Source organism: Musa acuminata, chromosome BXJ1-4 (assembly GCF_036884655.1).
Source record: "Musa acuminata AAA Group cultivar baxijiao chromosome BXJ1-4, Cavendish_Baxijiao_AAA, whole genome shotgun sequence".
NCBI classification, from domain to species: domain Eukaryota; kingdom Viridiplantae; phylum Streptophyta; class Magnoliopsida; order Zingiberales; family Musaceae; genus Musa; species Musa acuminata.
The window spans coordinates 11,174,531-11,184,728 of NC_088330.1; the positions used below are offsets into that span (position 1 = coordinate 11,174,531).

Here is a 10,198-nt window from a genome sequence, read left to right on the forward strand (position 1 = left end):
AAATAATTTGATATCTGAATTATTATATATATTTTTTATTTTAATTTAGTGATAATGTAATGACTTAGCTAACTAAATCATAATATGCATCGACCATGATTTATAATCCACATGTGGTATGATTAGTATGATTCATAATGATTATAATCCTTTAGTTGATGATATGACACTAATAGAAATATTATTTTTGCACATACAAAGAACCCTACTATAATCTCAATGTCAAGATAAACTATTATCTTATAACTATAACTCTCGGTTATTTGGACACATGATTATACAACTCATAGATACGTTCTCTTATTATATTTTTGAATCATATAAATCTATTATCACATCGAATAAGCCTCAATATGGTATCTCGATGTAGTTTTATAGATTATCTATCGAACCTCTTCGGATACTATTAACTACGATGAATTTAGAAGTAAACCTTGACTAAATCCGAATTTATTTTTGTGTCAAATAATATGACTTAACAATCATCATCATGTAGATTGTTTTTATTATTATTTGGATCATGTTATTCCAACAAGATTAATGATGTGAAAGATTGGGCGATTGTCTAGTGACATCGATCGGTGTTCGTCCTTTGACCTTCTCGCGCGAAGCTTTTCCGAGCATGCTGATTTGATTTGACAAAGCAATCTTTGTGATGTCGTGGTTGGGACATCGAGAGCCACAGATCATGCCATGATTGCTCGTTGGGTGCTTGAGAAGTCATGGTGGCTTTGGAGACATTGTCCGAAGTAACCACGCATGCATCATAAGAGGACATGACATGGCTCCTATCTTTGCCAACCGGACAGACATGCGCCGTTCATCCATCAAACGTTGGAGGGGCGCGACTCTCCTGCCCGAATCTCAAAGCATTCGATGTTCCGACCCGATTCGACCGCGCCACCGACTCGGCGACTCGGCTTTGATAGGCCGGTCTCGGGGTCCAGTACGGCGCCCGGTTCGCGGAACGCACCCGGGATTCCAATCCAGCAGTCTCGACCGCCCCTCGAGACACGCACGCGACCTTATCCGGTGACCGGATTCACCTACCCACCCGGTTCTCCGCACCCCCGTGCCCTTTTGCACCGGCTCGGCCGGTCACCCGTCGGGATTCGAACTCGGGCGGTCCCGAACCCGTTCCCTACCCCGAAAACTAACAACTTCTTTTAACGGGACCCACGTGGGTCCCATCATAAATACGCAATAACACGGAAGGTAGAGAAGAGATTATTGGCGGACCGTCCATCGCGATTTGGATCGAAATTTAAAGCCCGCTCCGTTTCGACGCGCGTAGGATAAACGACGGAGGCGAGGCGTTAAATGGATGTAAAAAGAAAAAGGTGGCCCTCATGTGGGCGGTGTCTCATTTGGTTTCATTTGGGGGTGGGTTTTGTGGGGAGCGACCGAGACCTCTCATAAATCGGCCGTGGTGGTGTGGTGTGGAGGCGGCGCCTAGTTTGTTCTCCGGATCACCACTTGCTCGCTTGCGGCGTCGGCCGTCGCCTTTTCCCGGTCCCGCTCCCCTGGTGGTTCAAGCATCGGGAGCGCATTGACGCCGGTTTCGATCGCAGCCTTCCCGATCTACTCTCTTCGGCTGACGGGATCCGTGAGCTCTCTCAGATCTCTCTTCCGTGTTCTCCGAGTCTCTGCTGATTTATTTGACTCTTTTGGTGTTCTATATGAGAAATAAGTCGTCGTCTTGGCGATCCAGTCAACTTGTGCGTACTTCGTTGAGGATTGGAGTGAGAAAAATAGTGTTTTGGTCGTTTTCTTTGGATCATTTCAGCGAGTTGGTTTTGTAAACGCGATTTTGTTGAGTCTTCTGATGAATCTGTGGATTTTAGGTCTATTTCATGCCGGCCGCAGCATGTGTGGTGGTCCGGAGCGCATAAAGCCTTCATCGTCGTCGTCGCCGGCTCCAACCTCACGGGGAGAGCATCAGCAACACGGTCCGGTCTTGGGAATGAATCATCTCACCGTCGAGATCGCTGACTCCTCGAGCCTCCTTGAACTCGCAGCCAACAACGATGCGGAAGCATTCGGGCGATCCCTCGATCGTGACCCGTTGGCCGTGGACGACGTCGGCCTCTGGTACGGCCGCAGGAAGGGCTCCAACCGCATGGTGCTCGAGCACCGAACTCCCCTGATGGTGGCGGCCACGTACGGCAGCCTTGACGTCCTCAAGTTCATCCTCTCCCTGCCGTCTGTCGAGGTCAACCGTGCGTCCGCCCCAGACAACACCACCGCGCTCCACTGTGCTGCATCCGGCGGATCCTTTGATGCTGTTGATGCCGTGAAGGCACTCCTCGCGGCTGGTGCCGATCCTACGTTGGTCGATGTCAATGGGGACCGCCCGGCCGATGTGATTGTCGTGCCTCCCAAGTTGCCTGATGTGAAGAGTGCCCTCGAACAGCTTCTTGGAAGGCGCAGTAATGCGTCGGGTGGTGGTGCCGATCACCATCATCTTCCCCTTGGTGTGATGACCGACTCGACGAGCTCCAATTCGCCACCGCGTTCTTTGTCCCCTGATGAGGACGGCACTCGATCGTCCAACTCGACTTCCTCTCCTCCGACGGCAAAGGACCCTGACCTTCCCCCGGTGAGGGTGTCCGAGAAGAAAGAGTATCCAGTAGACCCGTCGCTTCCAGATATCAAGAACAGCATATATACCACGGATGAGTTCCGTATGTTCTCCTTCAAGATCCGCCCGTGCTCTCGTGCTTATTCGCATGACTGGACCGAGTGCCCCTTCGTCCACCCTGGTGAGAACGCCCGGCGGCGTGACCCGAGGAAATACCACTACAGCTGCGTCCCGTGCCCTGACTTTCGGAAGGGGTCGTGCCGGAGGGGAGACATGTGTGAGTATGCACATGGGGTGTTCGAATGCTGGCTTCACCCGGCGCAGTACCGCACGAGACTCTGCAAGGATGGAACCAGTTGCTCCCGCCGGGTCTGTTTCTTTGCGCACACGAACGAGGAGCTGCGTCCGCTCTATGTGTCAACTGGCTCTGCTGTTCCTTCTCCACGTGCAACCTCTGCTGCAATGGAGATGGCAGCTGCGATGGGGCTCATGCCCGGCTCGCCGTCATCGGTCTCTGCTGTTATGTCTCCCTTCACGCCACCCATGTCGCCGTCGGCCAATGGTATTGGACACTCTTCGTTGGGTTGGCCGCAGCCAAACATGCCCACGTTGAATCTTCCTGCAAGCAATCTCCAGGCAAGCAGGCTGCGCTCATCTCTCAGTGTGAGAGACATCCCTCCGGATGACCTCTCAGCAATATCCGAGTTTGATACCCAGCAGTTGTTGAATGACCTGTGCTACTCCCGTCTGAGTTCTTCTGCTGGGAATTGTACCATCCGAACCAATACACTGAATCCATCAAACCTTGATGATCTTTTTTCAGCAGAGGTCGCCATATCTCCAAGGTACAATTCTGATCAGGGGGCTGTGTTTTCTCCGTCACACAAGGCAGCTATACTCAACCAGTTCCAGCAGCAGCAGAGCCTGCTCTCACCCATTAATACAAGTGTGTTCTCACCGAAGGCGGTGGATTCTCAGCAGCTACCTGCTCATTCATCACTCTTACAGGCCTCTCTGAATACCTCTTCTCCTGGTGTCATGTCTCCACGAAGCATGGAGCCTGTCTCTCCTGTGAGTTCTCGTCTGGCTGTTCTTTCACAAAGGGAGAGGCAACAGCAGACACTCAGGAGCCTGAGCTCCCGTGATCTTGGTCCCATCTCATCTCCTGTTGTTGGCTCTCCTGTTAACTCATCATGGTCCAAGTGGGCATCCCCCTCCGGTACACCTGATTGGACAGTGAATGGTGAAGAGCTGGGACGTCTTAGACGATCATCATCCTTTGAATTACGAGGAAATGGGGACGAGCCTGATCTGTCATGGGTCCATTCACTAGTGAGGGAATCACCACCGGAGAAAGTGATCTCTGCTGCAATGGCTTCTGCTGGTCCTTCAAGCTTGTCTGCGGTTGGTGGTGAGAATTTAAATTCAAACGGTCAGATGAATGGGCATGATCAACCTGCATTGCTTGGTGCATGGCTTGAGCACCAAGAAATTTTGGATGGGAAGCATTCAGTAATATTTAACAGTAATATTTAATGACTCTTATTATACAATATTTTTTGGTTGGTTGGTGAAGAAGGAAAAGATGCAGAAAGGAGTGATTTCAGAGATTCATTTCTTCAAAAACCGATTTATTATAAACTTCATGGAGTTCAGTCAATTCAAATATAGGGGTTGAATCAAGACCGACTCCAGGTAAACTGCTTTCCTATATTTTGAACTTTTAACTCTTTTTTCTTTTGGTTTACTTGTCTAAATCCCCAGTATATGTTTTAAGGCAATGAAATTTGTGTAGTTTTCTTTCTTTTTTCCCCTTAGTGTTTGCAATTATAATGTCCATCTTTGGTGGGATGGATAGTGGGTAATGGAGTGACAAGGCTAGTCTCTTTGAAGTTGCATCTTTTTGAGATTTGGCAGGTTTTATTTTGGTTGGAGAGGAAAGATGATCTAAAGGCATTTAGTGAAGTGCCCCACTTGAGGACCTACATTATTGCAGTTGGTCGAACCAAGATTAGGAAAAGTTGGTGCATAAGTTATCTGCTTGATGTAGCACTTGATTAAGCTTTATTTCTATTTAATCAAATACATTATTTTTTATAATTGATCCTAATTTTATGTGGATCATCCCTTGGTTATCTTCATCATATCCTTGGTTGTTTGTTCACGAGTTGTTGCTTTATGTGATGTTCTTCTTATTGATCTACATGTACACATTCTTGATTGAAAAGATGCAGTCATGGTGGTGGGGCAAGTTATAGGAAATTCGGGAAGAACTTAGTCATGCAGCATAATATTTTATGGATGTGTGTTGTTGCCATCTCTTATTCCTTACTGACTTTGTGGGATCCTAATGGAAGCTTATGATGGTGACTGCCTTTTGGATATGTTGTATGCAATCTCTCAAGCAAACAAAGTACGAACTTTGTTTCGAATTTTGGTTTATGATTTGGTAAATTCTTTGATTTTCTGACTATATTTCGTAAATTGAACTTTACAATGTTCAGCAACACTTCTTGTTCTTTTTATACTGAAGAGATGAGTTCTCGGCTCGGAGTAGTTTGTGTTGGATGTGATAGGGAACAATTCTGTAGTGTGGTCTGAAAGATCAGGAAAATTGTTGTCCATAATTTATATGCATTGCGATATATATCATATTGTTAAAGTTATATGAAGCATTCTGTCAATTTATGTTGCTTTTTACATGGCGGCCTTTAATTGGACATTCTTTCTATTTCTAGTGGAACCTTGGATGTAATGTCGCTCTGGATATGATAATTTGGAGAACTGGCTTGTGGCTAATGAACATTTGGTTGTGTTCCTTAATCGTTCTAGGTTCTCTACGAAGATGGTGATTTGTGATGGTTCAAGTCCTTCCTTAATGCCCTGTAGTGAGCATGTCTGGGTTTTGAGGTGTCCTTTCCAAGGTTGTGCAAGAAAAATCAACATCAATGTTTGGGAATTTATTATCGCTTTTGTGGTCTAGATGTCAATTTCATCTTGAGGTAGAAATGAACTTGTGACACCTAACTGGGATGGTTAATATGGAATGTGTCGATTGATTATTGGATGTAGATGGTTGAGAGTTTGGCATTGTTAGGTGAACAAAACAGTTGTCCTAACCAGTGCTGCTACCTTGGGATAGCATTGATCACTTTTGAGTCTTTTGGTGGCAACCGTGGGTTATAGGGACCACATTTGTGTGTACTTTTTTGTGTTAAGGGACTTTGCATCTTCTCTTCAACCCTTGGCTGTATGACATTATCAGAATTACAAGTGGAGGAACTCAGACATGTTATCTTGCTTGATGGGCCAAGTAGGTGGTGGGTTTAACTCACTGATGGAGCTTGGAGATCTTTGTGGAAGTTTGCTGACGAAGGCATCCAGGATTCAGTGGATGGGCACTGGGAGAGCCTTAACAATCTACAGAAGATGCCATAACCATGAAGGTTATGCAAAGAAATCGGACTTGGAGATTATTATTAGGGAGCATTGGCTACATGTGAAAATGCCAAGAAAGTTCATCCAACATATGGCCTACCATGCAGTTTCATGTCAGAGGTAGGTGACATGTATGTTGCTTTTACTTTTGTTGGCAGTATAAAGGTGAGCAGGAGATTGTTTCAGAGTGATTGACTCTTTATTAATTTGTGATATGTGTTGGATGTTATGCATCTGTCCTTACCTTTTTCTTTTCCTCCCTCTTTTAAAGTGGTCTGATGGGTTGGTGGTGCTGTGTACTAATGCTGTGAGCAACTTTGGTGCATGCACCAAATGCCTGGATCTGAGTTTGCTTGGAACAAGACTCTACTACACATTAAATGGCATTTAAGGAGAGGAATTTGGACTGGTTATTGGCTTCTCTTTATTTTTTTTATTTGTTTTATTTTTTTGATGTCATTAAATTGATGGTCAACACATGTTAAATTGCTTTACTTTTATATAAGCCCATGTTCAATTATTGGTCGGAAAGCATACAAAGAATGTGGCTCTGTTTTCTTCATATGTTGATTGAATGGTTGGAAGCATTAATACTAATAACTTCTCAGACTGAGGCTGAATTGATGTGCTGTGTCTTCTTTGTGATGTGACTTAAATTGAGGAAGTACTGAAAGCAAATTAGAAACCTCTGTGTAGGATAAAGTTTGAAGTGCAAAATGTCCTGAAAGTTCTAATGGTACTTGAGCAAATCTCATGATTTCCAGTGTATCCAACTTAAATTTCCATCTAGTAAAGCATCATCATGTTGAATTTAAGTCAACTGAGCACAGGTTTTTTTTCTTGATTTGAAGTCATTAGCATCAAGTCACAAATTAAGAGTTCACTCAAGCCAATACAACACTAGCTTTATAAAAGGAGAACACAGAGTTAATTGTGAGGTTGTTTATGGCATTTGCAACTGATGAAAGGACTCTTAGAAGATGTCTATCAATGGACAAAAATAATATAACTCTAATTATTCTGTCTTCTTTATATGCTAATTAATATGTCTAATTAGGCAAAAGCTATGGTTTTTATTTTTCACTTAATTGTAAGAGTAAACATATGTCAGGATTACAAAAGACCAATAAAATCACCTCCAAATTTGCCAAAGGTCCAACAAATTGAACTGTCTTTTATTTTCCTCCATCAATCCCAACCATATATATATATATATATATATATATATATATATATATATATATATATATATGTGTGTGTGTGTGTGTGTGTGTGTGTGTGTGTGTGTGTGTGTGTGTGTGTTTTTTTTTTTTTTTTTTTTCATGGTTTCTGTTACCTATTTTGTCGTAAAAAAAGAACAGTGTCATGTATTAGATGTTTCAAATAAGTAAATGTCTCGACAGTCAATTCATAATTTGTCATCCACGAATGAACACAACATTCGTTCATTAAGTAGTGTTCCGTGAAATCATATCCCAAGAGAAATAAAACCAGAAAGAAAAAACACTTCCATATTTAAGACGAGATTGGAAACACGTAGTGGCAACAACAGCGTAGAAAACAATCATGAGAGCGTTAGAGACAGAACTCTACGAAGCTATGTACGTCGTAACACAGGAGACGAACGACTACATGTGAACAGACATCGTCGCTTCATGCTCTCTTCGTCTCCTCCGCCCGGCTTCTTGCGGCCTGCGCCGCCTCGCCCACCCTCCGCTTCGCATTCTCCATCTGCTCCGGCGCCTTCTGCACCATCCCTCTCGCTTGCTTCAGCAGGTACCAGATCGACGACAACCCGGTCAACCCCAACGCGCCCGACGTCAGCACCCCCGCCACCGTCAGCGCCACCAGGAGCGCCGCCGGCACCAGCACCGGGCTGAACAGCAGCAACAGCGGCGTCAGCAGGGCGAGCCCGATCACCGAGCCGAGGAGCGTGAGCCCGGCGAGGGCGAGGAGGCCGCCACCGAGGGGAAGCAGTGTGGCCACCGCGAGGGCTTGGGAGGCCGAGGGCTCCTTCTCCGGGAGGAGGTCCCTCATGGCTTCGATCGTGTGGCGCTCGCGCGCGCGGTCACGGTCGCCCATCGTTTGTGCAGGTGACGACGATAGATGGAGGTGGAGCGAGCAAGGGGAAGCTCATAAAGGAGGAGAAGGGGTTGACACGTGTGGATAGGCTGACGCGTGGGGGGCAGAAGTGAGGAGGTGAGGGCTTGCATGGGTTACAGTTTGACGCACACGTCTGTTGACATGCACAGAAATCAAATGCACTATTCAACAGCTTCGATCGATTTCAAGCATCGAAGAAATAATTGTTTTGATGATTAATTAAGGAACGAAGTCATGCGACCCACCCATTGATGAATCAAAGCTTTCAACAAGAATGCAGCTCTGATGATTTAGTTTGATGATGTGGGTGGCTGTCTCAGTGCAGACCACACCAATCTGGTTAGTCTGATCCGTGCTAGCAATTCATCCTGCCCAATCTCTTCATCTCCTCTTTCTCGTATTATCTAAAACCATTATGTTTAGCTTTCTATAATAAACAAACAAGAGAATATTTTTTTTTTACATATGATTACTGACAGTATATATATATATATATATATATATATATAGGGAGTAAGCACAGTTTGGTTCGGTCCCGGGTGCGCAAGATCATTCACGTCGGTACTCGGATGGCGAGGACTGTCATCTGGTGCGGTTGAGCTTGGGCTCTGGCTTCAAAGTGCAGAAACTCCCCTTGGCTGACCGCGTGCCTCTCTATCATCGGTCCCTACACAGGTCGGGGTCGGGAAGGGGATTCCCGATTTCGACCCTCCAAAGATTTGGTTAGAATTAGGTGAAAAATGAGCCAAAGACCATTTGTTGCCGGTCCGACGATGAGTTTTTATCCCTTCACCAAGGGATCAGCTGTACCTGTCGTATTTATGATCGTCGTCCCTTCGGACAGCGATCTTCCTCTTGGGGCGGATGTTGGGCGTCTTCGGCGTTGTGCAGTGGTATTGTATTCGGTGTCGTCCTGACCTTTACGGGACGATACTATACTTGGTCGACGTCGTCTCGATCTTTGTAGGACAGTGCTATACTAGGTTGGTGCCGACCTGATCTTTACGGGACGACACTGTACTCAATGGACGCTAATCCGGTCTTTGCGGGACGATGCTGTACTCGGTCGGTATCGTCTAAATCTTTACGGGACGACACTGTACTCGGTCGGCACCGTCTGACTTTTGCGGAACGACATTGACTAAGGGGTTTGGTCTAGTATGTTGATCTTTACGTTGATGTGATTGTAAATAGTGATTGGAGGGTAGGTTACCAAAATATGTCCTATCAGTTTAGATATTAAGGGGTAGAGATCCAAAATATGGAGGACAGAGAGAGGTTTGGATCTTAATTGTCAACTGTCTTAGCACTTGTGCACGCCATTATTATAGTGTAGTGTAAAGCATGTTAAAGCAAAGCGTGCACCCCTTGACATCATTCATTTTCGACTTTTTGCCACAGGATGTCTATGCTTTTTCCTCATGGATGCTAATGTGTCGCAAAAATTAGATCCACCTTTACGAGAGGAATACAAATGAACTGTGCCTTCTTTTAAGGTAGAAAGGCAAGTGATTCACAAATCAATGCACCAAATCGAGAGGCTCCTCGTGGATGCATTGTAAGTGTGAGGTAATTAAGGAGGCAAACTGACTTGTCTTTTCAGATTTGGGATAGCTTTTTTTACTGTAATTTGCTGAAAGACTTGGAGGGCAAAAAAAAAAATTGAAGACTTCAAATAAAGAGCACAATTTGAAGTCAGTCTTTCGTATGCGTCCCCAGAAATTTTTTGTTACATTCTTAGATAATTTCATTTTGTTTTCGTTACATTCTTTCGTATGCGTCCCCAAAAATTTTTAGGAAAATGATCAATCAAACGTGATCAGAATTTGTATACATAAAATTGTCTGAGATACTGATATAAAAAATATTAAACTCCTAATATATTACATGCATAAGAATCAAGATAAAAAAAAAAATTCGATCTGATATTTTTGACACTCAAATTAAAAGAAATCCTTCTGTTAAATATAAGCTTTTATATTTAATAGTAAAGAATACGAAAAAAAATTTACTATTGTATTTCTCTTCATAAATAGCAAAGAGGAAAATCATGAATAAGGAAGGAAGTTTATTTTT

At 44.5% G+C, this 10,198-nt stretch overlaps 2 protein-coding genes across 5 annotated transcripts; one reads left to right on the forward strand and one right to left on the reverse strand.

The window, feature by feature from the left end:
• Positions 1–1,353: 1,353 nt before the first annotated feature.
• On the forward strand, positions 1,354–6,275 carry LOC135648653 (zinc finger CCCH domain-containing protein 24-like). 4 transcript variants are annotated; one of them, XR_010501028.1, is made up of 4 exons: positions 1,354–1,718; positions 1,845–4,276; positions 4,810–4,994; positions 5,414–6,275. XR_010501028.1 is itself a non-coding variant. In XM_065166538.1 (2 exons), the coding sequence occupies exon 2, from the start codon at positions 1,868–1,870 to the stop codon at positions 4,115–4,117; it is 2,250 nt and encodes a 749-aa protein (XP_065022610.1). In that variant the 5' UTR covers positions 1,615–1,742; positions 1,845–1,867; the 3' UTR covers positions 4,118–4,745. The 4 variants fall into 4 exon arrangements, 1 of the variants encoding a protein (XP_065022610.1); XR_010501027.1 differs by having other exon boundaries at positions 1,355–1,606; XR_010501029.1 differs by having other exon boundaries at positions 1,615–1,742.
• A 1,192-nt stretch (positions 6,276–7,467) lies between these two features.
• LOC135672425 (oleosin 18 kDa-like) lies at positions 7,468–8,150 on the reverse strand. Its single transcript, XM_065180906.1, has one exon. The coding sequence runs from the start codon at positions 8,099–8,101 to the stop codon at positions 7,673–7,675; it is 429 nt and encodes a 142-aa protein (XP_065036978.1). The 5' UTR covers positions 8,102–8,150; the 3' UTR covers positions 7,468–7,672.
• Between the last annotated feature and the right edge of the window lie 2,048 nt (positions 8,151–10,198).